This window comes from Nycticebus coucang, chromosome 12, assembly GCF_027406575.1.
Source record: "Nycticebus coucang isolate mNycCou1 chromosome 12, mNycCou1.pri, whole genome shotgun sequence".
Classification (NCBI taxonomy): domain Eukaryota; kingdom Metazoa; phylum Chordata; class Mammalia; order Primates; family Lorisidae; genus Nycticebus; species Nycticebus coucang.
The window spans coordinates 21,252,685-21,280,678 of record NC_069791.1 but is presented as its reverse complement, the minus strand read 5'-3'; the positions used below and the strand labels follow the sequence as shown (position 1 = coordinate 21,280,678).

Below are 27,994 nucleotides of genomic sequence, written 5' to 3'. Positions count from 1 at the left end.
TGTTGGCACAGGTGTAGAGAAAAGGGAACTCCCATACACTGTTGGAGGGAATTAAAATTACCACAGCCATTATAGAAAACAGTGTGGAGCTTTGGAAAAACCCAGCTGGGCGCCGAGGCGAACGCCTATAATCCCAGCGGCTTCCAGAGGCTGAGGCTGAGGCAGCGGCCCACAGCCCGAGTCTGAGGTTGTGGTGAGCTACCACGCCCACTGTACTCTGGCTCAGGGGCACAGGGTAGGACCCTGTCTCAACAACAACAACAACAAAAAAAAAAAAGTAAAGAAATAAAAAATAAGCAACGAAATAAAATAAAAAAGCCAAAAAAAATAATAAAAATAAAAAAAATAGAATTATCATATAATACAGTAACCTCACTATTGGGTATTTACACAAAGGAAAAAAATTAGTGTATTGAAGAGATATCTGTATCCTCATATTTATTGCAGCACTGTTCACAATAGTCAAGATATGGAATCAACCTAAATTTCTATCAACGGATAAACGGATAATTAATATGTAGCACACATACACAGTGGAATATTATTTAACCGTAAAAATACCAATCAAATCATGTCTTTCACAGCAATGGGATGAATTTGGAAGGTACTATATTAAATGAAATAAGTCAGGCACAGAAAGATAGGTACTATAGTTTCTAAAAGTGGGAGCTAAAAATAAGAGCAAAGAGTAGAATTATGGCTACCAGAGGGTGGGGAGAAGGGGAGGTTAGGAAAAAGTTGCTTAATAGATGCAAATTACAGCCACATAGGAGGAATGATTTCTAGTATTCTACAACACTGTAGAGTAAATGCAGTTAACAGTCATTTATTGTATATGTTCAAAAGCTAAAGAACATTTTGAATGTTCTCAACACCAAGAAACGATACATGTTTGAGGTGATGAATATGCTAATTATGCTGAATTGATCTTTCGACATGGTGCACATGTATCAAAGTATCGCACTGTACCCCATAAATATGTAGAATTGATGTGTGTCAACGAAAAATCAAAAAACCAGTAATTCAAGCTTTCCACTGAAAGCCAAAAAGGGCCATGATTAGGTGTAAAATAATATGTAAGGATTAAAAAAGTCACCCTAAAACTACAGGTAAATTTGCAATAGACCCATCTCAAAAGGGTTAAGCCACATTCCAATAAATGCCAAGTGATTATCCAGTAATTTGCAAAGGAAGCCAAGTGTACTTAGGGTTTGTAGAACATGTCACCCATAGTACCCAATATGCCATAAATATTAATGAACATTTGAAAGAAAACAGGAAAATATAGCTCTCAATCCAGATAAAAAGTAGAGAATAGAAGATGATCAGATAATCCAGATGTTTTAATTAATAAGCAAAGACTGGAAAATATCTATTTTACATATGTTTAAAGAGACACAAAGGGATGGTCATGACGAATAAATAGATGATAAATCCCAGGAGAAAAATTAAAATATAAAAAGAATTAAATAGAAATTCTGGAACTTAAAAATGCAAGTAAGCGAAAAGAAAAAATTTCACTTATAGACCCAGATTATGGATGGTAGAAGAATCAGTAAATCTGAAGACAAAGCAATAGAAATTATCTAATTATGAAACAAAGAGAAAAAGGATGAAATAAAAATAGAGCTTTAGTGACGTTGAGGATAATTAAACCATTTCAACACACATGTGTAATTGAAGTCTCACCAAACTAGGAGAGAGAAAATATGGCAGACAAAGTATGTAAGGAAATAATGGCCCAAATTTTCTCAAGTTTTGAAATAACATTAACTTGGATAATGAAAAAGCCCAGCAAACACCAAAGAAGATAAAGACAAAAAAATCAGGCCTAAGTGCACCACAGTCAAACAAGTAAAAACCAAGAATAGTGAATTATCAAAGGAGATGGTGGGGGAAGACATGTCACATACAAGAAACGGAACATAGAAATGAGGGCTGAGTCAGAAACAGTGGAAACTAGAAAACAATAGAATATGACCTTTAAAGTGCTGAGAATAAATCTGTCAGTCCTGAATTCCCCACACAGTACACTCAAAAATAGATACTTTCAGATAAATGCAAGTTGGAGAATTTGTTACCATCAGGCTTGTAATATGGAAAAGAGGAAGTTATTCAAGCTGATGGGAAATGACACCTTATAACATATGTAACTGATTAAAGCAAAAATAGTAACATAAAATTATAGGATTTATAGTGTACAGAGTTATCAAAAATATGATTATGACTGTACAAAGTCTGAGGGTATAAAATTATATTCTACTACAAAGTTCTTACATTTTATACGAATACTATAATATTAAATGTAATTATAATAAACAAATACATATTGTAAACCCTAGAACAATAAATAATATAAAAAGTTATAGTTTAAGTCTAAAAGAATAATTAAAATAGAATAAAATGTTACTAAACGAAAAGAAGGCAGGGATAGGTGAATAGGGGGCATAAAATATAGATATGATTAGAAAACAAATGGGAAAATGGCAGCCCTAAATCCATCAATATCAAAAATTACAGACAATGTAAATAGACTACAGAAATGCTTCAGTGAAAAGACACAGATTATCATACTGAATAAAAAAAACTAGCTATACATCATCTTTTTAAAATGCACTTTAAACATAAAACTATAGATAGTTTGAAACTAGATGGATCAAACCAACATACTATGCAGTTAAATTAACATCAGATGAAACTGATTTCAATTCAAGAAGGTTTGCCAGAGATAAGGAGGGATATTATTACAAATAATAAAATGGTGAATTCAATAAAAGACATGAAAGAGTACACACTGTATGATTCCATTTATATGAAATGTAAAAATAGGTAGAATGAACCTGTTATGAAGAAATAAAATTAAGGTTACCTATTGGAGTTAGGCATTGCTTGAAAGGGGAGACGAAGGTACTCTCTAAAATTTTGCATATATTCTGTGTTTTGATTCACCAAACTCATCAAATTACATTCTTAACTGTGAATTTTACTTGGAATAAATATTACCTTGAAAAAAACTAAAATAAAAATACTCACTGAAAGTTAGTCTACCTGGTAGGAATAATACTAGTCATAAAAAGTAATTACTCTTAAATAGTAACACAGCAAAATAAGTTTCCCTAAGACCTTCCTATTTTTTTTTATTATTATTAAATCATAGCTGTGTACATTAATGTGATCATGGGGCACCATACACTGGTTTTATAGACCGTTTGACACATTTTCATCACACTGGTTAACATAGCCTTCCTGGCATTTTCTTAGTTATTGTGTTAAGACATTCACACTCTACATTTACTAAGTTTCACATGGACCCTTGTATCTATTTTTGACTGTATTGATTGATAAAAATAGCTATTGTTACTGTTCGTGCTAAACTGTAAATATCAAGCTTAGAACTAGACAACTTTTAATATTCAGCAATATTTATTTTTTTAATTCTACAACTATCAATAATTTAGTATGTTTTAATTGAGTCCATCTTCTTTTATTTTTAGTCTTACTGTAGTCCAAGTGAACATGTTATTATACACCATAATTTTATCTTAACTTTTATTGTTACCATTGTATCTGATGACTGAATAATATATGGGTAATTACAAATTACATATATTTAATATATTATATGACTATAATCTATCATATGTTATAACTGCATTGTATAAAAAGTTTTTTTTTTTAGGTTAGCTTCTCAGACCTGGAATTAAAAGATAATTGTGTGTGTGTGTGTGGGTGTGTGTGTGTGTTTGTATATGTGTACAGCTGTTGACGTGTACTTTTCAATGACATTAAAAGTGCCTAAGACTAACAATTCCAGTACATACATGTCGGCCAGCATTAGAAGCTGTGAAAGTTTTTACCTATAGAATATGAAAATAATAATTTTAGTTTACATTTAAGTTTTAATTATTTAAATGTGGAATGATTTTTCTCTCTTATTTTAATAGCTTTACTGTTCAAGTGATGTTTTCTCATTATTTGTTACTTTATTTATGGGAACATGAGTGCTTTTCTTATGTTTAGATATTTTTAATCTAATGAAATCAAGTCAGCTGAAAATATTTTTCTAGTTTCCATTTGTGACTATTTTGCTAATTTTATCTATTGAATCTCTAGTTTTTTCTTAAAGATATATTTTATTACTGATCACTTAAAAAAGGCATCTCCCTTCTACAATGTTAATGAATACTGAATTATATTTCTTTGTTTTGATTTATTTTTTAACATTTCACATTTGTCATAGTGGAATTTGTTTTGATATGTAGTACTGCAGTGTATACAGGGTGTGCATAAAATTCACGTGCAATTTAGACTGTTGGCTATTTTAAGTAGCACATGAACTTTATGAACACACTGTATAATAAAATTATTTTCCCCAATTTGCTCTAGTCATTCCATTATTCATGGACTGATCATTTCTTCTTTCACTGATTTACGAAGTTCTCCTGATCACATATTAAAAGTTTTGTTATAATGTCCAAACGTAGGTATTTATTTCCATAGCTAGATAGAGTTATTTATTCTAATGTTAGAACACAGATCCACTTTCACAACTTCCAAGCTTGCAGTTTTTGATAGATAAGGGCAAAATTTAGGGAGGCTAAACTAAATTATATATACATTTTATATCCTTATAAAACTCGAATTTTTTCTATACCTCAATTATTTCAGTGATATATCTAGAGTCTCCCTAGAAGTTAAAAGGGCCCCCTGACGTTTCCTTCCCCCAATTTCCTGCTCAGTGACTATGTATTGAAGGAAAGGACTCTCCAAACCTTCCTCCCTCCTTATTTTTCAACTAGTTACATCTCTATTGTTGGAAGCTGAAAACACGCTGAGCAATCAAAGGGTGCTTCTCTACTAGATTATTGAAAGGGGACCTTATTAATTCATTCTGACTCAAAGAGTTTAACTTCTAAGTTGGGGAAGGCTTTCCTTCAGAGCATCTGTCACAGCTGTGATGTTGTCTTCATCTGTGTCATGACTTTATTAATGTCTACAGACTCCACTACCAACAATAATAATGGCCACTAAGTGCTCACTCCAAATGTGTTGAGCGCCATATGAAACTTTGTCTACTCATCTCATTTAATTCTTATAGGAACCCTCTCAAGTAGGTATGGACATAAGTATTGTTCCCAGTTTTCAGGTGAGCAAACTGAGCCACATAGAGATTAAAGAACATCCTCTGTGGTCATATAGTGAATGTGGTTGATCAGGCTTTGAATTCAAGCAGCCTGCATTCTTGACCTGTGGCCCAGCTTTGTACAGTAAAATATCCTGTGATGGGTAAAGATATTCTCCACAAGTGCTGTCTAATATGATAGCCAGTTGAAATGTGGCTAGTGTAATGAAAAAAAGGAATTTCTAATATTATTTCATTTAGATTAAATTTAAATAGCCACATGTGGCCACTGACTACTGAACAGCACAGTTCTAGACAATAATTTCCAGAAATGACTGTGTCTGTTTGCTTAACATTACACCCCTGGTACCAGCATAGTGCCCCACACAGTTTGTATTTAGCAGCTGAGACCAAACCATTCAGGGAAGTAATCAGTAAAAACTGTGCTGAGAGCACCAAATGGTAAAGAAAGCTTGCAGCTCCAATGTGAGAACTGGAGCCTGTTTCCCACAAACTTTATTTTCAAAATAACACAAAATAAATGTAACAAAAATGAGTATTGGGGGTAAATTTCATAAATTTGAACCTATGGAAGAACCTCTATAAATTGATCAGGAGACTATAACAAACCTGTCAACAATGGAGGTTCTATGGTATTTTTATAACTTATATTTTAAAATAATAGAAAAGGGAAATGGCATCTCCTAGTAACTTCCAAGAATCAGTACTTACCCGACAAGAAGAAATGGCTTTAATATCAAAACACACTTTCTGGAATACATTCCCACCAAGAGCTGAGAGATTCTAGTTGTCATTTATAAGGCGGCAAATGACAAGCTCATTCATGCTCAAAAAACAGTCCAATGTTTTCTTGCCTATTACTGAATGCATTTTTCTTACTGAAAGTACCCGTCTGAGCTATATTTGATTTTCATCCATCACCTAGCATATATTTTTGTTGTTACTGCTCTGAACACTAATCTAACAATTAGACTATGGGTGTAAGAAGACTCAACTCTACTTGGTGATTGAATGTCAGGAAGTATTTCCCTGTTAGTCATTAGAGCTCAAATTTTGAGATATGCATTCTTAAGTATGTTCATTCTAAATGTATATTAAAGGAAGATTCCATATACATTATTAGAAACTTTAAGTAATAGTAACTTTCAAATTTGCTAATGCATTTCAGAAAACAGCAGTCACTGTTCACTTAAAAAGCCTCACTTGATTGACAAATTGCATTGATTGAAAGCGCTAGAAATTTGGGTTTGAGGTAAATGAAAATGGTATCTCAAAATGTTAAAGCATTTTATATTTCTTTGTCCTGTTACATCAAGCCATTTTGGTAAGAATTTGTACAAACTGAGGCTGAATTAAATTGCTCTACTGAAAATTTTTACAAAATGGGAATGCTCACTTTAAAAGCAGAGCAGTTACAAATATCTGGGTATGTTATATTCAGAAAAATCTGACATCTCAGCTTTTGTGTTGTTGTTCTTAAACTTTCAGATTACTCATTTAATTTTAGTGTTGATTCCAAAATTATGACTATGAAGCATAATGGCTTCTATTAAATTTTGGTGGACTTTGTTGCTGTCTATGAACTCCACAACTCTCCTGCATTATCTGTATTTTTGCTCTCATTGAAATAAAATCCACAGAAATGCTCTGTTTTCCTATGAGAAAAAATTATGATTATTTTTCTCCAACTGTAGAAATAATAAAATTGGCAAACAACAAATTGTAACTTTTTCAGCTCAATGTAACTGACCAAGAAGTTACTTGCCCATTTTTGTCGCATTGATTTCCACTTTGAAAAATGTAGTAAATCTATTTCATCAATATACATTACAGACCTCATAAAAGAACCAGAAAAAAAATCAATAAAATAATATTATCTTCCATCATGAGAGAAGAAACATGAAGTTTTTTGTTTCAGTTTTTTAAAAATGTGTAGTTAGATACTTAGGGCAATTTAAGCTGCTTGCTTCTACTTTGGTCATATGAATAACTGATCATTTTGGCCTTCCGCCCATGCACTGTGCTTCTTCCTAAATATACATCAGAGGATGCACATGGTGTCCTTAGCCTTGGTACTAATACTGCTGAGTGGCATTCCTTCCACTTTTGTTAGAACAATAAAAGGGAAAATAGAAGGCTTCCCATTGTCCAGACAAGCACATTAATATCTCCAAGCCCTGGTTGCAGCTGGCAAAGTGCTCACTGCTTGAATTTGACGAGCTTTACCTTGCACTGGCAGAGGGTACACTCAGTGCCGTGTTTGATCCAAGAAGACCCAGTAAAACGAACCACATTCATCTCGTCCAGGCAAGTTTTGGTGATGTCATTGCGGATGGTGTCAGCCTGGCAAGGGTCGGTGACACAGCGTGGGCAGCACTCATTCTCTGGGAGAACACTGAATTCACACTCCGCATCCGGGCAAGGCAGGGGCCAGCAGTCAACTTCACCTTGCTAGAAGGAAACAGACATGCAAGGGCCAAGAAAAAGGAAGGGAGGAAACGGAGGGAGGCCGGAAAGGACCTGGGTGCACACTGTTTACTCAATACCCAATTTCTCTGATTGACATTTATGCTTAGATCTTCAACACCCACGAACCCTGTAGGGAATCTACAAAAGCCCCATGAGAACAATGGTATCTATACTGCAACTAGATTTTTAAACAAACTACAAGGATTAAACAAGAACAATAAAACAAAAGCAAAAAATCATCTCTCTTAAAACAATGAAATGTGTGTGCCCCATCTTTCCCATGACAGAGGAGAGTTATTTCATATGGAAGAGGTTTTATTTAACTTTTTGCCCATGAAATACCTTTTTTATTCTTTTGATTTTTTAAATAACTTCTCATTTACTTCTATTTTTGAATAAAGTTTTTTTCCATATACAAAAAAATAAACTGAAATATAAAAGGATTCAACAGTTTTTCTTGGTTCAAGTATGTTTCTCAATGTTGGGACTTTATAAAATAAAAATCCACTAGGGACTGATTTCACTCCCTTTTATTCCACAAGAGAAAATTGTGTGAATTGGATTTTTTTCAATGTAGTTTCCACCTGTTTCCTATATTCTTCAAAATTCTGAATCTTATGGCTTGGGGATGAAAGCAGCCTTCAGGCTTAGAAGCTGACCCTGCTCTTTCAATTGATTTTTGGGTTGAAAGTATAAAAAAGAAGGAACAATAAAGTTTTGCCTTAAAAATATCTGCACACAAATAGAAAAGAACTGGTCACATTAAAAGTAGTATCTTCTGTCTAAGTTTCTGCTGTTGGACACACAGACTAATTTTCTGTTTCATTTGTACCACTAGAAAAAAAACAAAAATTTGGTCAACTGAAAAAAACTATTTATTTTTTGTTCTTAATCAAGTTCTTGCTTTCTTTTTAACCTATTGTTTCCAGTAAAAGTTTCATAAATATATAGATATTTAATTGTAATATATATTTATGAAATAATTACTATGTGCAAGACAAGATGCCCACTAGAAGCATTGACAGTAACAATCTCTAAAAGGAAAAGAAATATGTGGGTTTCTTGTTTGTTTTATTTATTTATTTTATTATTTTTTTTAAGACTTTTTTTTTTTTGCAGTTTGGCCAGGGCTGTGTTTGAACCCACCACCCTCGGTATATGGGGCCGGCGCCCTACCCACTGAGCCACAGGTGCAGCCCCTGTATCTTTTATTTTTTAAGTCTGAGAGTGGCTGATAGAAATGGGTTAATAAAACTTCTACTTAGAAAAAGAATTATGTTTTTCACAAATACCATTCTTCTATCCATAATTGTCTTTAAGTAACCCTAAATTGGATGGGATCGGGGAATCTAAGAGAATCTTTTCTTCTTTGGACCTATGGAGATATTCCTGAAAGAGAGATCACTCCCAGTGGAGGAACCCATGACACAGTGCACCCTTCACAGCTCAGAATATCCTTCCTTGGGTCCTGATCGTGTAACAATCGCTGTATCTCTGAATTAGGCTCCCTTTTTGTAATTGCCATCCCTCTGGGCAGGTATGGAGGAGTGACAGATGGGAAGGCAAGGTCACTTTCCTACTTAGATTCTGGGCCTAAACCTTCCCTCCACTTCATGTAGCTAAATTTACCAAGCAGCGGCACTGCTGACAATTCTGGACCCAGGTGTCACCACTGTTGTACAAGGTTTCTCCGTTTTGATGGAGACACTGACTGCTAAGCCTTGGGTCACATTCAGGGCAGCAAAAAAGATCAACTGTAGGATTCTCACAGTCACAGACCATCCGTCGGCACATAACAAACCCGTTCTGTAAAAAAGACAAAAAGCAGTTACCCAAAACCTCTATTTCTTGATATACAACTAACATCACACACACATACACACACACATATATTAGATGGTGGCTGGAAGTTGAAATAATTCATACTATTCACCCAACATAATGCATTTTCTTTAAAATTTTACTTTATAGCTAATACATAGAAATCACCTAAGCCAGAGGAATTCCAATCTCCTTTCTACATACCTCTTCTCAAATGACAACCAGAAAAAGGTTCCATAAACAACCAATATAAAATGATCAGTGCTCTCTAGCCTTTATGTGTATATAAATGCCTGCATTTACATGTAAGTATACAGGTATTTGTGTATTTGAACACTAACTAAATTTCATTTGGCGTAAGGACACATGTTACTATTTGGTAGCTAGTCAATGCTTTACATATTGCTACAATCCTGAAACAATTTAAACCTTACATTTTTGTACAAACTTATCAATTTCTTTCACGATAATTGAGTCCTTGATACATAACATTATTCACTTAACCATAAATTAAGCCCCTATTATTAACTGAATACAGATAATAGAACACCTTTCCAGAACTGAAACATAGCCCAAATGGACACTTTTCACTCTTAGGTCATAGTATATCTATTCTGACTTCATATATGTAATCATTCCAATACAGAATTGTAACTATGGAAAAATCAGCATAGTCAGCAATAAAATTTTAAAAATATATGAATAGATAAATATATCTTGGTATATCCATACAATGGAACATTATTCAGCAACAAAAAAGAATAGGTAACTGATGTAACAACATGAATGTATCTCAAAAACATAATGTTGAGGGCAGTGCCTGTGGCTTGGTCGGTAGGGTGCCAGCCCCATATACCAAGGGTGGCAGGTTCAAGCCCAGCCCCGGCCAAAGTGCAACCAAAAAATAGCCAGGCATTGTGGCAGGCGCCTAGTAGTCCCAGCTACTCGGGAGGCTGAGCCAAGAGAATCGCTTAAGCCCAGGAGTTGGAGGTTACTGTGAGCTGTGTGAGGCCACGGCACTCTACCGAGGGCCATAAAGTGAGACTCTGTCTCTCCAAAAAAAAAAAAAAAAAAAAGAAAGGTGCCCCCTTCCTAAATAAAAAAAAACATAATGTTGAATGGAAAAGCAGGTATCTTATGTACTCAATGCTAATATGAAGCCAGTAGATGAACTAATACACACCCACACGAGAAAAAACCCCAACTAAATTCAAGCTGGGGGTAATGGGAGCAGAGGGGAAGGGTGAAGAAAGGAGAGAGGGGGATGGGTATGCTCCCACGTCTGGGCACAGTGTACACGGCACACTCCTGGGTACGGGAAACAACTACAATGTTTACCTAATAAATGTAAACATTATAACCTAATCATTCGCACCCTCATATTAATCTTTAAAAAAGTAAAAGCCTAGGTGGCACCTGTGGCTCAAAGGAGTAGGGTGCCAGCCCTATATGCCAGAGGTGGCAGGTTCAAACCCAGGCCCAGCCAAAAAAAAATAGTAAAAGCCCAACTGTGAGAGAAAGAAAACAGATACAAAATAGTATTTACTATATGATTCCATTCGTATGAGGCTCTGGAAAATACAAATTTAATGTCAGGGACTAGAAGCAGCGTTTGCTGGGATCTGGGGATGTGAAACTAAGAAAGAAAGGACGTAGGTAACATAGGAGTTAAAGGAAATGTTCTGTGACATAAAGTGTCGTAGCGATTAAATATACGTATGCATTGTCAAAACTTATAAAGCTACACCCTTAAAATGCCTCCAAATCACCACTCCATACAATGGGTTGAAATGTTTTGTATATACCAACCTGACAGGAGCACACGGAACACCGGTCGTTTTCCAGCACCCAAATCTGACCATTGTGCTTAACTCTGCCATCATGGATGCAGTCCCCTGTGCAGTTCCTTCCATGAGGACACCGACAATCATATCCACCATCCAAATTGAAGCAAATGGTATCATTGGCACAGCTGTGCCTCCCGGTCCCACACTCATCAATATCTATAGCCAAGAAAAAGTGGCAGGCGACTTGCTTATAATATGCTCGGTTTCAAACAACTGCAATCAGGCAAGTTGTGTCCTGACATAAAGCATTCAACTATAAATTAATTTTCATCTTACTGGCATGCATTTCCTATTAAACACTGACTAAAGCAATGCAGTGTTAATGATCTGGGAATTTCACAGGAAAATATTATCATGTTTGATTTTAAAAACCAGATAACCTTGGCTAGAATTTCAACTTTTATATCTCTGTAAATACAGAGGCTTTATGAAACATTCATATTTTTTGAAAGTAAGACTATGACTCAATTTATCGAACAAAAACAGTTTAGCAACGGAAATTGTGACAGTGCCTAGGATGCTTCATTGGGGATATCATCCCCAGTGTTAAACTGGTGATTACAGAAAATCCTTTCCTGGTGAGAGATGAAATGTGATATGAACCCCGAGGCATTTTATTCAGGTTCAAACCCCTATTCTTACAACTGTCCCACCCCACATGGAAGCTCTTTCCCACATTCTACCTAGGTTCTCTTCCCCTACAGTCCAGGTATTTTCACACTGTCCTTAGACCTTGCCCCTCTCCCCCAGCAGGGCAAGTATCGTCAGCAATCAGCACCTCTTTCACAAAGAACTCGCCACTTCCTAACTGTCCATTTCAGATTATCATTGTGTCCCCCACCTGACTCAACTGACTCAGTCTTCACTTGACCGCCCCCGTTTCATGGCAATCATAGCCTAAAGCATTTTTATACAGATGAAAAGCAAACATATCTTGACCCACAGATCAGGTCCATATGAGAAGATGGGACTCATTTTATTTATCCCCCTCATTTAAAGGTCACAAGCCAAAACATCTCAGAGATACCACGTGACTGGCAGCAAGAAATTAGTTCCTTTGTCATCTGTTTCCCCTTAGTAAAGGTCAAGAAAGAAAGAAATCATGGCAGGAGAAGTGGGTTAGAGAGAAGATGGAATGCATAGCCTTCAACTAGGGCACTGCTATTCCTTGAAGATTTTAAAGATTGACGTTAGTAAATATCTTTCTTAACTTGATTTGAACATTAACTGAAGACATGAACTAGTAAAGATAATACCTTGGCCATTTTAAAATTCTTAAATACTTAAAGCACAGCACATATGCATTCCTGAAAATAACCCATGTGATTATATAGTCTCCCTACTTCCCTTGATTAATTTCCTTTTGAACAAAACCAATGCAATTGGGTCAATGGCTGAAACGGTTATTCTAATCCCAGTGACCTTTATTACAGCTTGATTTCCGGAGGATACCACTATTCATGATTATAGATGTGATCAAGAAAAGAACTTTACCCAGGCTAAGGAATTTTTTTTTCAAAATTAGGTATAACGGCTAAAACACATTTTTTTAGAGCAGAAAAATTGTGCCTTTGTAATAAAAATGAAATTTTATAAATTACCTCCTATATTCCGAAAATACAGTATATTTGATGAGTTGATTTTTGTCCCTCCTTATATACTCTTTGAACTAGGAATTATAGTAAACAAGTAAAACATAAACAGTTATTCACACTCTCTGGCCACAAACTCCGGAGACATCTCTTAGATAGTCATTTGAATAAGTCCATTACAGGACCATTATTACACTAACAGCAATGGCAGGATTCTTGCAGTCATTTCACTTTGCTTGCTATTTAAAAATAAAAGCTTTACCACCAGGTAATGTTTTTTCCCTTATATGCAGAAGGAGGCTATGGGTTTGCTGCAGAAGATAAAGAATTAGAGTAATAAGTTGCTCACAACAATGGCTGGCATGCACCTGCCGTACCTGGAGGTAAGTGTAGGTAGAAACGTCCTAATCTACAAATTATGACTCTTGTTATCCAATGAGAGTTGAATTAGTTTGAACTCATTTTGCTTTTTCTGCTTATCACTGACACTGGTTTTCACAATGCAAACATTTTTCCCAATTGAATGGTGGTATAGACTTTTACAATTCATTTCTACACATAGTTTTATTATAATGTAAGATTCATAAATTAAATATACATGAAGGATATGTAGTCTGCCTTCAAAAACCTACCAAAGTATATAAAAATTCCAATTTTAAAAATACTGCTAAGTCTTTCTTGAGTGATTGTTGAAGAAATCATGTTGCTAATTCCATCGGTCAAGTCTCAGTTCTTGTGTAACTTTAACTAGCAGCAGCATTTGACAAAGCTTACCCCCCTCCATTATAAATCTTTCTTGCTTGGTTCCTACTGTATTAGTAGCTCTTTTGGATCTTTTTCTTACCTAGACAGTTTCTAGGTTTGGCAATTACACTATGAATAAGTTTTAGCCATGCAAAGAGGAGGTAAAGAGTGGTCTAGAGTGTTTTGAGGCAAATGGGTGCTTAGGAACCCAAAGTTCAGAGCTATCAAGATGTTCTGGAAAAACAGAAATGTTGGTATGACTGAATATCCAGGGAGAGAGCAGAGTAGGCAGACGCACAGCTGAAGAGATACTCAGGGACCAGGTAAAGGTCATCGTAGGGAATCTGAACTTTATCATAAAGGCAATAAAATGTCATCTTAGAGAAATGCAAAAAAAGGAAAAGTTCACAATCTGATTTTCATTTTAGAAAGATTCCTTTGGCTTCATTTTTGGAAAAGGAATTGAGTGGATTAGAATTTGGAGCCAGGAGATCAGTTAATAGGCTATTTTAGTAGTGCAGGCAGGAGATGATCATACAATAAAAGCTGAGTCATATGGTGGTTGGTATGTACCAGGTTCTGAGTACTTTCCATATAGTGATTCTTTTAATCCTCAGAAGAACTCTTGATTATACAATTATTATTCTCATTTTACAGATCAGGAGACTGAGACAGAAATGCTGTTTAACTTTCCCAAGGTCACAGAGCCAGAAAGGTGTGGAGCCTCGATGGGAACCCAAGCAGCTGGGCTCCGAGTCTGTGCTCTTCAGAACAAGACGACGGTGAGTGGCAGGAGTGGAGACGCATAGAAGGCGTGAAGACAGAGTCAGCACAACGTAGAGATTGGTTGGCTTTGAAGATTCGGAAGCGGGAGAGAGAGAGTGATGTTTAGACTTCTGGCTTGGAAAATCTGGTTGATGTTATTTACAAAAAGAACAGCAAGATTTTGCTGGGGAGTGGAAGAGGGGCAGGGATGAAGGCAGATGGGTGCAGTTTAGAAAGTGCTGAGCTGTACTTTCCTCTGTGCTTCTAAGTGGAGCTGTTTAGGAAGTAGTTGGATACACAACAGGTCTGGAGCTTAAGTAGGACTGCTCCACAATGCGGATTTGATGCAGATAGATTTTTATCATCTTCCTTCTCGAAAATATTCCTCCAGACTTGAGTTGAAACTTTGGAGTGAGGCATTCAGGGCCGCTTCCTCTGCCCTCTCTTCCCTATCTCAACTTGCCAACGATCTCATCATACTTAACAAAGATCTTAGCAAACGCTAGGTATTCTGAGAAACCTTCTTAGATGCCAAAGAGGAAACAATTTCTCTCTGTCTTCCCTTACAGCATGACATTTATATTTTTTCACAAAATCAAATGATTTCCTCAACTCTTTTCTATCTTGCCTTGTGGCTTTCTCACTTGTTAAGAAACTTACTACATTCATAGCAATCACTGCTGTACATATAATATTTTCTTTCTTCTACAAGCTGAGAGCAGTGACCATCCCTCCTTTACACAAGTGTGCAACAGATGCCTTGCAAAGGACCTCAAGGTACTTGTTTATATGTATTCAGTAACCATTCATTGAATCAAAGTGGGTTCATTTCTTTGTGTCCTTTTTCTAGATTTAGGTTGAAAATTTACAGTATTTGGCTTAAACAGAGTATTTAAAAGTCACTATCAAATAAACATAATATTTTTGGTGTCATAAATTAAAAAAATTGCAAGCTTAAAGGTAGTCCAGAAGTTAAAGCAATACATGGAAATGTGCACATGAAAATAAAATATATTTATGTGAAAAAAATATTGTGTTTGTCCCAGAAAACAATAAAATTTTAGGCATAGTAGAAAAATGGTCATAAGGACACGAAAAAGGCACTCAGGCACATTTCCTGGGGATCAAATGTCTAAACTTCTGAGATAAATGGATGAGGAAGACAGCATACAATTTGTATGAATACAGGTTTTAAATATATATGTTGTAGATCACACAACTGTAGCCAAAAAAGTAGTGACACAGTGCATTTATTTATTCATGTCTTCAAGTATGAATCTTATAGAGTAACTATAAATCCTCTGAGGTGGCTTTGTTCACTTTGAAATGCTTTTTAAAAAATTATTATTTTTCAAGCAACAGAAAAATAGCACCTTCTCAGATATAATCATACTCTTAAAACTAAAATCTCCTAAATACTAATATTCTAAAATTCACTGAAATTGCAATAAATGGTTAGTTGTATAGAAGTTATTTCTGTCTTTTTTTTTTTTAATAATGTAGGTGGGTTCTTTTAAAAGAATCCATCAAAGCATGTTATCTTCTGACAGAGGATTTTTCTGACAATCTTTATAAATTCTATTGGCAGATAATAGTAGAATCATCTTTCCAGAATTGTGTTTCTTTAAATAAAGTTTTCTACTATTTCTCTATTTGTGGAATTTCCTTAAAAAGTCTTTTCTGTGTGGGCGGCACCTGTGGCTCAAAAAAAATAATAAAATAAAATAAAATAATAATAATAATAAATAAAAATTTAAAAAAGTCTTTTCTGTGCAGGTGACTCATAGAATCCTTTCCTTGCTGTCTTCATATTTCACTTTTTTTTTTTTTTTTATTGTTGGGGATTCATTGAGGGTACAATAAGCCAGGTTACACTGATTGCAATTGTTAGGTAAAGTCCCTCTTGCAATCATGTCTTGCCCCCATAAAGTGTGACACACACCAAGGCCCCACCCCCCTCCCTCTGTCCCTCTTTCTGCTTTTCCTCCCCCCCCATAACCTTAATTTTCATTAATTGTCCTCATATCAAAATTGAGTACATAGGATTCAGGCTTCTCCATTCTTGTGATGCTTTACTAAGAATAATGTCTTCCACTTCCATCCAGGTTAATACGAAGGATGTAAAGTCTCCATTTTTTTTAATAGCTGAATAGTATTCCATGGTATACATATACCACAGCTTGTCAATCCATTCCTGGGATGGTGGGCATTTAGGCTGTTTCCACATTTTGGCGATTGTAAATTGAGCTGCAATAAACAGACTAGTACAAGTGTCCTTATGATAAAAGGATTTTTTTTCCTTCTGGGTAGATGCCCAGTAATGGGATTGCAGGATCAAATGGGAGGTCTAGCTTGAGTGCTTTGAGATTTCTCCATACTTCCTTCCAGAAAGGTTGTGCTAGTTTGCAGTCCCACCAGCAGTGTAAAAGTATTCCCTTCTCTCCACATCCACGCCAGCATCTGCAGTTTTGAGATTTTGTGATGTGGGCCATTCTCACTGGGGTTAGATGATATCTCAGGGTTGTTTTGATTTGCATTTCTCTAATATATAGAGATGATGAACATTTTTTCATGTGTTTGTTAGCCATTCGTCTGTCGTCTTTAGAGAAAGTTCTATTCATGTCTCTTGCCCATTGATATAAGGGATTGTTGGCTTTTTTCATGTGGATTAATTTGAGTTCTCTATAGATCCTAGTTATCAAGCTTTCATATTTCACATGTTTTAAGTTTAGTTTAATTGTTCTTGTTACTTCCTAGACTGAACATTCATGAATACGCACTCATTTTGTTTTACCCTTAGCATTACTATAGATCTACTTCTATTATAATATACTATATATATGTGCACAAAATACATACTATATGTCATATCAATATCTAACTTTACATAGGTATGTGCCTATTGTGGTTCTGATTGAAAGATTAACTATCTATCATCTCTTTATTTATTTATTTATTTTTTTTGTAGAGACAGAGTCTCACTGTACCGCCCTCGGGTAGAGTGCCGTGGCGTCACACAGCTCACAGCAACCTCTAACTCTTGGGCTTCCGTGATTCTCCTGCCTCAGCCTCCCGAGCAGCTGGGACCACAGGCGCCCACCACAACGCCCGGCTATTTTTTTGTTGCAGTTTGGCCGGGGCTGGGTTTGAACCCGCCACCCTCAGCATATGGGGCCGGCGCCCTACTCACTGAGCCACAGGCGCCGCCCAAGATTAACTATCTATCATCTCTTTATTTTATCCATCTCCATCTTTTCATTAGACAAATTTATCATCTACTACCTACATCAGCTACTGTTCTAGGGACTGTCATGGTAGATGACGGGCAAACACAAAATCTATTACCCTTGGAGCTTACATTTTAAAGAGGATAATAAGCAATCAAACAAACATGGACTAAAATTTCAGGAGAATTTATAAATTCTATCAAGAAAAGTGAATCAAGGTAAATAAAGTGTCAGAGGTGGGGAGCTATTTTAAACTGGGAGTCAAGGAGGAGCCATTTGAGAGGAAATCTGAATTAAATGAAAGAAAAACAGTGCAAAGATCTCAGGGAAAAGCACCCACACAAAGGGGACAGCACGCACAAAGGAGTCAGTTGAGTGTATCTGAGAAAAGGCGAGAAAGCCAAGTGTGCATGTCATGTGGGCCTCAGAAACCATGGTTAGAGCTTTGGGATTACTCTGAGAGACGCAAAGATTCCAGCAGAGTGAGCAGAGAAGTAATAGAAGGATAGTTCTAAGTGCTACAGGGGGGTCAGGAACAGAAGCAGAAAGACGGTTTGGAGGCTGCTCTAATGGTCCAAATAAGAGGTAATAATGGCTTAGACAAAGATGGTAACAGCAGAAGTAGTGAGAGGTGGTCAGGTTGGGAATATATTTTGAAAGTTGAAATTATGAGACTTGTAAATGTATTAGATGTGAGGTGTGAGGAAAAGAAAGAAACTAGGACTCCCAGCGTAGGTCTGGGCAACTATGTCTAGAAACTTGTAAGACTGAAAGAATAAATCAAAAGTTCTGTTTTAGTTATTAGGTCTGTATATCCTATTAGAAATCCAGGTTTAGATACTGAGTAGGCCACTAGATATATGAATCTGCAGATAAGGCCGAGGTCTGATTTAGAAATAGACAGATGGCATTTTCAACCATCAGGCTGGTGGAATTAGGAATTCAGAATATAGAAGCTCACAAGGCCTGAGCTCTGGGGCCTTTGAATATACAGTGCTATAGAGAGTGAAAGCAGAGGCCTGTAGGAGAAAAGAGAAAACCAGGAGAAAGTGGTGCCCCGAAGCCAGGTGAAAAACCTTGTATTGAAGAGAAATGTTTAGAGAGAAAATAATGATTGACTGGGTCAAATGCCTGAGTGGATAAGAAGGAAGACAGCAACTAACCAGTATATTTGGCAAGATGGAAAGTGCCGGTAAGCTTGAAAGAAAAGGATGGGCTGGAGTAGTCGGACTAAAGCCCCACTGGAAGCAGAGAGGCAGAGACAGCAAGCATGGAAAATTCTTTCAAAGTGTTCTGTTCTAAAGGGAGAGAAAAGTAGGGGATATGTTTGGAGGGTCAAGCGATGTCAAGGAAAGTTATTTTTTGTTTGTTTTGTTTTTAAAGATGGCTGCTAGTCCAGAGGGTGTGCTGATGGGACAGACACAGCTGAGAAAAACTCTTCAGGGACAGGGAAGCAACAGAGAATATCACAGAGGTAAACTCCACAAGCAGCAGGGAGAGGATGGGATGCAAGGGGCAGTGGAGCATCTCAGCTTCAATAGCGGCAGGGTCATTTCATTCAGTAAAGCAAGAGATAGGAAGGCAGCAGATCCACGAACAAATGCGAGCGAGCAAGAATGGCCCTTTATGGAAAGACAAGTAGGCTTCCTTCTACTATGTCTGTGCCCTCAGTTGAATAGGCCATTGACAGATAATGAAAAGAAAGGAAGAGGTATCCATGTTTGAGGAGACTGAAGAAGGTATGAAATGGCTGTACCCTGGAGTTAAAAGGGAAAGGAACGGAGGAATGTGGGACAGTGCTAATGGCTCCCAGAGACACTCACCACTTAGCATGGGCATGTACAGTCTCCTCCCCTGGAATGAGGCCTGGCCCTACTGACTCATGTCTAACAGAAAATGAGAGAAGTGGTGGAATGTCACATCCAATGTACAGCAATAAAAAGACTGTGACCCCCATCTTGGGTATCTGCTCTCTTGGAGTGCTTCCTCTAGGGGAGCCCATTTCTACACCTTGAGGCCACCCCGTGGAGTGGTCCACATATTAAGGACCTGAGGTCTGCCGATAGCCACATGAGTGACCATGGAAACAGACCCCTATCCTTTCACTCCTCCATAGACAAGTCTTCAAGGTAAGACCACATCATCGGCTAGGAGCTTGACTGCAGTCTCCTGAGAGACCTTGAACCAGGGGCACCCAGCTAAATTTGCACAGATTCCTGACCCTCAGAAACTGTGAGCTATTTGTTTAAAGCTACTAAGCTTTAGGGGCAATTTGTTATACATCAAAGGATAGCTAATACAACCCACTTGAGATCTGCGGTCAGAAATTTAAAAGATAGTGGGTATAGATAAAAATTTAATGTAAGATAGCCAAAAGAAGTATATGTCTTTTTCTATCCCTATTCAGATTCAAGAGGGTGTGCAAGGCTACAAACCAAAATGAAACACAGTTTACTGGGAGAAGAAGTGGAAGGGTGGAGAAAGGACAAGAGAGGGAGCTGCATATTCAGCTTGAATCTAAGCACTTCTGTAGGATTTGCATTACTTATCATCGGCTTAGAATTATTGTTGATGTGGATAACCAGAAAAAGACAATCTTAACAAAACATTATAGAATATAAGCAAAATGGTTTATCAGGGAAGAGCAAAATCCAACTGTTGAATCTCTTTCCACACTGTAATCTGTGGTTTCTGATATTCTCTATAGTGCTGGAAATATACCCTCTAGAAGGCACAGGTACAAGACCAAGCCCCCAGACCACAGTTAACATCCCCATTTCCACGTGAAAGTCCTGACGAACCTCTGCTAAAGGCCAAAGGCTACCCTGCTGTTGGCCAAGCGCTGGAGGAGCCTTGGCATCTATCCCTCAAATCTGTTTTACTTTTCTTCCTGCAAATTCCTTCCAGGCCCAAGGAAAGAAGGCATCTTATCACTTAGATGCCATGTAAGTTAGATTCTCAAAGGCTTTTATTGACTCTGTCATCTTAACCCTATTATTCCCTCAAGCTAGCTGCTCTACAAAAGTGTAAATATAAACGGAGAAAATAAGGAGTTTTTCAGTTTGTTGTCCATTCCTGTGTCAAGACTTCTGACACCAAACTCATTCATTGGGTTGGTTTCCCTGGTAATTATTTACTGGGCTGTGCTTGCTTCTGCCTGGTTTTTAAAAATCATGTCCCTTCAAAGGGGTTATAAAGGAGCAGAGTTGTCAATTCACTGAAAGCAATTCAAAATTAATGGTAACTATTTGAATATAATGTGATCGGATTTTCTATTTTTATTAGTTGAATACTTCTTGGAAGCAGGAACCATATCTTATGTATCCAACATTCGACTTTCACTAAACGAATCCTACTTTGCCAGGCAAGAGATATATCAGGAGTAGCCCAGAGCAGCAAGGATTGTGTATATTACCCTTGGTCACATCATCATCACATTCCTCTGTCACTATTTTCCCATTATCCTGCTTTCCTTATCCATTTTTATACTTGTTTTAGGGTCATATTATTGCATGCTCTCACTTTTTAAAATGTATATGATACTATTTTTTTCCATTCTGAAAACACCCTTCAATGGTTGTAAAAATCCACAGAGAATTGAGTTAGTGTCACAAACTTTAAAAACAATTACCATAATTAGCAAGCCAAAGTTAGATTTTAACATGTTTCCAATCACTGTTGGGCATACACATAGTAAAAAACACCAATAACAAACCTTAAGCAGTGCCTTCTAATGACATCTTACCGTGTATCCTTCAAGATCAAAAGGACTTTGAAATTCTATATCTTCTCCCTGGTACTGACCTTCGCACGACTCCCCACTTGGTGAGAACATTCCATTGTCGTGGTAGCCATCTCTGCACTCACAGTGGTACCATCCGGGCAGGTTAATACAGTTAGCACGGCTGTCACACTGAACAAAGCCATCAGAGCACTCATCAATGTCTGGAGGGGAAAAATGGGATTTTGTGAAATTGTTTCTCTTCTCGTAAAGAAATTAGAACAGCTTGCTACAAGGCCAAGAAAATACACTTCACTGTTAAAAGCTATACAGAAAGAATGTAGTGTTATTAGTAATGGGGGAAATACCTAGAAGGTTTCTCTGGTGCAAAACTCATTCAAATATAGAAAATAGAAAGAAACCATATATGACGTTCATTAGTACTGTTCCCCAAATAATTCTAGCTCTTTTGGGCACAAACTAAGATTGTAGTTCTCTAGTTCTTTGAAGTTAGGTGTGGCTACGTGATATGTGAGTGTTGCTTAAGACTATTAGGGAGTGATATATGTGACATCACTTCTAGGCAGAGCCTTAAGATGCAGAGTGTGATTCACATGTACCCTGCCCCCCATCACAATGCCTATGCATTTCCAAAGTCTGGGCCAAGTTCCTGAGGGAGGATGATATGGGTTGTACCCCTTACCTACTTGGGATGGACTTACAGTTATGAGTAAGAAACCAATCTTAGTTGCTTAGATTTTGGGTTCTCTTATTACTACCAGCATAACCTCTCTCGACCTTACTAATACAACACTCATCTCCAACATACATGGCAATAGCATTCATGCATGTTGATGCTTAATGCTTTCAAGAATACATACCATTTCTCTTTTTAGTGTGTTTCATGTATATTACTCAACCCTCAAAAACAAAATCTTGCCATGAATTGGTGTACAGAACATATATAAAACTGAGGCAAAAGGAAATTGTGAGATTTAACGAAGATCACCTACAAGTGCTCAGTTGCCTGGCTTACAGCAGTGTGGTCCTCCATACAAGTAGACTCATGCTGAAATTGGCAAGATGTCTATCCTGAGAGAGCTATGGAAGTGGGGTTTCAGATCTCAACAGGCTTATTAGGAGTCCCATTATTGGGAGTCCCTTATTCTCCTTGGTAAGTGTATACCATCCAAGTACCTTCCTTTGCTCACAGAAGGAAAAGTAATCATTGGAGTCACCTTACCAAGTATTTCCTTTTTCTCATTACCTCCAGGTTTTATGGATCCTTTGGCTTAACTCAGACTCTGTGAAATGATCTAATGCCACTGCACTGTTGTGACTGTCAAGAACATCCACATGTATCTCACCCCCACTTGACAACCTATGCCATGAGTGCAGCTGCCCTTTCTCATCTGCTTCCCACACCTGTGTCATATTCTTTGCTGCAGTGGCCAGGTAGACTGACACCCCTCAAGTTGAAGCTAAGGCCAGCTGCTTATCAGAGTCCCTTATCTCTGTCCACTGCAGTTGGCAGAATCTATTCTCTTCCCATTTCAGTTTCACCTAACTCCAAATTCCTGGAAGCAAGTCATATTTTCATTTTCTTTTTAAGTTTCCTCTTTTCTGGTGTCCAATTTTGAAAAAAAAAATCGATGAATAATGAATAAATAAATAAGAAACAGACAAAAGTCATCACTCATTTACTTCTTAATAGGTCAAAAGTCCCTTCAGTAAAACAGGATGCAAACCATTCTGTTCGATTATTAGACAACAGGACAAAAATAAAATATTTTATATCACTGAAAATTTTAGCATTATCTCTGAACTATGAATCATTTCCCCTCTGTGGTTTCCTCTTTTTAAGAGCCAGTTACTACTGTCAGTAATTCCTATTGTCAAAATAATTGCTAGTGGCCAAATCAGCTAACCATTGACTTCCTGACACACAGATGATGTAGACCGCTTCCATCTACTAAGGCCTCATAGGTTTTGTGAAATAGTCTATTTGTACGTCAGTGGCCTCCCTAACTGATGAACCTCTGATTATAAATGGGTCCAGAATTCTAGGCTCATTTCGGCTTTATATGGTGTTTTCTTCTAACCCAGATGATGCAGAAAATTAATTATGTCATTTCTTAAGTGCATGGAGAAAGGAACACAAGTTGGAAGCTTTAGCTTTAGAAGTAAGTTTCATTGGTTGACAGCCATGAGAGAGAGAGAAGTATCTATTAATGGAACAGACTACTAGGTACTATTATGGAGGATGAATGCAGAAATATGGATGCGCCTTGACTTATGTTGAGGTTACCTCCCAATAAACCCATCATAAGTACAAAATATTGTTAAGTTCAAATTGCAATGGGTTTATTTATACTCTGATAAACCCATCATAAAGCAAAAAAAGACATTCCATAAGTTAAACAACTGTAAGTTGATGAAAATATATATATGCTTCATATATTAATTTACCATTCAATATTCATTGAATATCTGTTATGTTTCAGGAACTAAGTGGTAGGGAAACAGGGGTAAACAAAACAGAAGCAATTTCTGATCTCACTAAGTTTATCACTCATTTAAATTTATTTGAAGAAAATTAAATTTATGAAAATCTGAAATTGCAATCCTATAGAACAGTGCTTCCCAACATACGATTTATCCGCCACCTGGTATGGCATGAAGTGATAATGGGAAAAGACTTTATCTCAATGGCTACACATTTATTCTTCTGAATTATTTCCATTTATAGCAAGCAATACTTAGAGTAAACAAATCATATATAAATTTTAAGAATGAAAAGAGTTAAGGAAACAGTATTAAGTAAATATTGGTATAAATGGTCTATGAACATGACAAAACCAATAAAGTTTTGAAAATGCCAATATATAGTATGAGACAATTATTCACATTTCAAAGGGATTTTCTGCAATTTGTTGTGAAGTCAATGCCTTAATTCATCTCAAATATGAATGAATTTATAAAAGATATGTATGTCATGGCTCAAGATTATATATTCATGACAGAGAAGAAAAACTAGCCAGGTAATATATTATATAACTTCATTTTACACTTGTATGTTCCTTGTAATTTCAATTTTGATGCAAATTTTTCTACTTTGGTTATTCAGTAGAAAATTAAAGGGTACTTAAATTGACAAAGTATGTATTTCTACCAAAAGCTATGCCATTTGGCTCACATCTCTCATCAAAGCCAAAGGTCTAATAAAACAAACAGCTTCATCTATAAGCTATTTGTTGGTATGCATATCTTAGTTAGAGTAAATATTTAGTAAATAAAGAATTGAAATCTGATCCACAACTTATGAATTAATTGCATATTTATCCATATACAAATAAGAATATTAACATAAGTTATTACATCAAAGCTGACCAAGGGACTGTAACAAACTGGTCAACATAAGGAACTAGGCCTACCATATTGATACGTACATGTGGTTCATGTCCAGTTTATGAAAATCAGGTCAGCTTAAGGAGGTGGTCAGTATAGAAAGTTGAACCTCCTCCAACTATGGAGGTTACCCTGTATTGTGTTTCACATATATGCAGTTACACAAAGCAGTAAAATTTTTTTCAAATAATTTATTTCTTGAGTACTTTCTTTAGTTAAAACCCAACTTCACATTATCTAATTGAATTAAATACACACACACACAACAGCAGACCTAGAGGAGAAAAAATGCTTATCATTTTATTTCATATAAAAGCTACCAAGTTTGAATAAGTTATGTTCCAAATTGAATACAGCCTTTCAATAACATTAGTATAGGCTGTAAAAGCTCATATGATTTAGGCTTTATTATAAGGACCTAAATTTTGTAGGTGTATTATATAAAAATTAAAAATGAATTTTATAATTTTAATATATATTCTGCTTTAGAAAGAAAGTAGTTTCTTAGAATTTTTTCAGTAGCCACAATTAGAATAGTCAGTCATGGTACTGAGATCCAAAAATCATACAGAATTTAAACTCCAAAAGATATTTAGCCATCAAACAATTGTCATGAATAGCAGTCAGACTCCAAGGATCAAAATTAACTTAGATAATAAAAATGGAAAGCACTGCTGAGAATAGAGATTCTTAAAAATGCATGTTTTGAGGCAGTCATTAAAAAAAAACAAGAAAAAAAAAAAAAAAGAAAGAAAGGGGTGGTGGCTGTGGCTCATAGGAGTAGGGCGCCAGCCCCATATGCCAGAGGTGGCGGATTCAAACCCAGCCCTGGCCAAAAACTGCAAAAAAAAAAAAAAAAAAAAAAAACAAGAAAGAAAAATGCACATATATTTTATAAAGCTCTTAAACATCAGTGTCTTGCTTTCTCTGTCTCCTTTAGGTTAGGTTGTGATGCAGGTTCCCCCACTCAGGGCTGGCTATGGACCCCATTTTCTGGGCCTAAGCAAGCCTAATAATCAATTTGATCATAGTCTCCAATGTCTGGCCCCCACATAGGCCCAAGAGACAGTTTGATAAGTATGTCATCTGGGCTGCCACTCCTGGGAAGGGCAGAATACCTTAGGCAGGGCCACATTCCTACAGAAGGGCAGTTCTAAAATTAACTTCTGCTCTTAGGTCCCTGGCACAAACCATCATTTCTTCAACCAAATGGTTGTGACATAATGCAGACATATATTCTACCTCCCCAAACCTCCTTGCCCACAAGGTAGGAAGAGCAGCACATTAAGCCCTAGATAGAAAGCCGAAATGAGCTACCTACTTTGAACCCCTCTCCACTGGGAGGCTTGATTTTTTTTTTTTTTTGAGACAGAGTCTCACTTTGTCACCCTTGGTAGAGTGATGTGGTGTCACAGCTCACAGCAACCTCAAACTCTTGGGCTTAAGTGATTCTCTTGCCTCAGCCTCCCGAATAGCTGGGACTACAGACGCCTGCCACAACACCCGCTACTTGTCTTATCTACCAATAAAATCTATTCTTTTACTTACTCATGGTGGTCTGTGGATTCATTCTTCAAATCTTGTAGCCCAAAGACCTGGCAGAGCAATTATAGTAACATTGGCACAAGACTAGGTGCCTTTTACAACGCTATAGACCACTACCGTCAGAGGTAACCAACTGAAAAAGCTTTTCCTATCAAAATGTACAGGGTCATTTTATTTTATTTTATTTTATTTTTTTTTGGCCGGGGCTGGGCTTGAACCCGCCACCTCCGGCATATGGGACCGCCGCCCTACACGTTGAGCCACAGGCGCCGCCCACAGGGTCATTTTAGAAAATGACCAATTATCTCTTTGTAAAATTAACTATAGTTACAGAATGAGACACCTGAGTGATAAATACCCTCTTTCTTATACATAGTAAGTTATTACTACTATAATATAACTGAGAACAGTAAAAATATGCAAATGTCTAGAACCATTTAGACCTAATCATAAGTAGGCCTTAATTATACTTTAAACCCCTCAAGAAAACTGTTTAGTTGGTACTCTCATATTGTATACACAATAAAATGAAATCCTATTCTTTTTTTAAGATAAGCAAACTATTTTAATGGCAAAGTCAAAGGATGAGGGTATTATCTTTCATACTGTTTATTATTAATAAAAATATGGCATCATTTCTCATTAAAAATTACACTTGTTCTATTTATATCACCATTTCATGCACTGGTAGTTAAATAGCAGTCAATTAAAGAACCTCAAAACAATTAATGAACCCTTGATTACCCACATGTGGGTTATTTGCCTTCTAGATTATCTGAAACATTTTTCTTTTAAAATCACAATGTCGTTTCACTGTCTTATGTTGGGCTTGTAGTCTGCTTTTAATGTTAGGTGTAAATGGCCAAGGAATACAAACTCAATTGAGAATTACATTGTTTTTCATGGGTAAGCCAGATTTGTGTATAAAATATTATCTAAAATTTCATATTAGAAGACTGATTTTTCATAAGTTCTTGAAAGTACAATATGATAAAATGTGTAAATTAACTTGAAAACTGTAAAATCTTCTGTACAAGCTGGGTGATAATATTGCATATTTAGTGAAAGTTGTTTCCATTACTTTAAAGTTCATAATTAGGATATTAACAACTAGTATTAAAATGCTTAGATATATTTTCTTCATCATATCATTCAGTCCTCATACAACCATAAGAAATGTTCTTATCCCTATCCTAGACAAGAAAGTAGTGGTAGCAAATGCATTGCCCAGGATCACACTGGAGACCAGAACTCTCTCAACTCCACGTCCAATTGTGTTTCCCTATGGTAGGCTGCCTCTCAAGACCAACCAAGACATAGCCAACTAGGAACAGCCTATGCCAGGCGTCCTCAAACTGTGGCCCACGGGACGCATGAAGCGGTGTGAGTTGTATTTGTTCCTGTTTTGTTTTTCACTTCAAAATAAGATATGTGCAGTGTGCATAGGAATTTGTTCATAGTTTTTTTTTTGTTTTTTTTAACTATAGTCCGGCCCTCCAATGGTCTGAGGGACAGTGAATTGGCCCCCTGTTTAAAAAGTTTGAGGACACCTGGCCTATGCTTTGGGATATTTCAGTGTTTGTCTTAACCATGAGTAATTTCCTGCTTTTTGGTTTGTTAGCTATGTAACTCTGAATATGTTACTAAACCTCTCTGAGTTTTCTGTCTTGAACCAAGGATAATTCTCTTAAGAGTTTTGCTATTAACATACA

At 36.6% G+C, this 27,994-nt stretch overlaps 1 protein-coding gene across 3 annotated transcripts in view; it reads right to left on the bottom strand.

The window, feature by feature from the left end:
• The window catches only part of NELL2 (neural EGFL like 2), a 376,415-nt gene that overhangs the window by 4,538 nt on the left and 343,883 nt on the right, over nucleotides 1-27,994 (bottom strand). For all 3 annotated transcript variants that reach the window (XM_053555545.1, XM_053555546.1, XM_053555547.1), the window contains 4 exons: nucleotides 21,413-21,553; nucleotides 11,243-11,436; nucleotides 9,242-9,418; nucleotides 7,370-7,594 (listed from right to left, as the gene is read on the bottom strand). In XM_053555545.1, coding sequence (XP_053411520.1) covers nucleotides 7,370-7,594; nucleotides 9,242-9,418; nucleotides 11,243-11,436; nucleotides 21,413-21,553 — 737 coding nt within the window. The remainder of the gene's footprint in view (nucleotides 1-7,369; nucleotides 7,595-9,241; nucleotides 9,419-11,242; nucleotides 11,437-21,412; nucleotides 21,554-27,994) is intronic.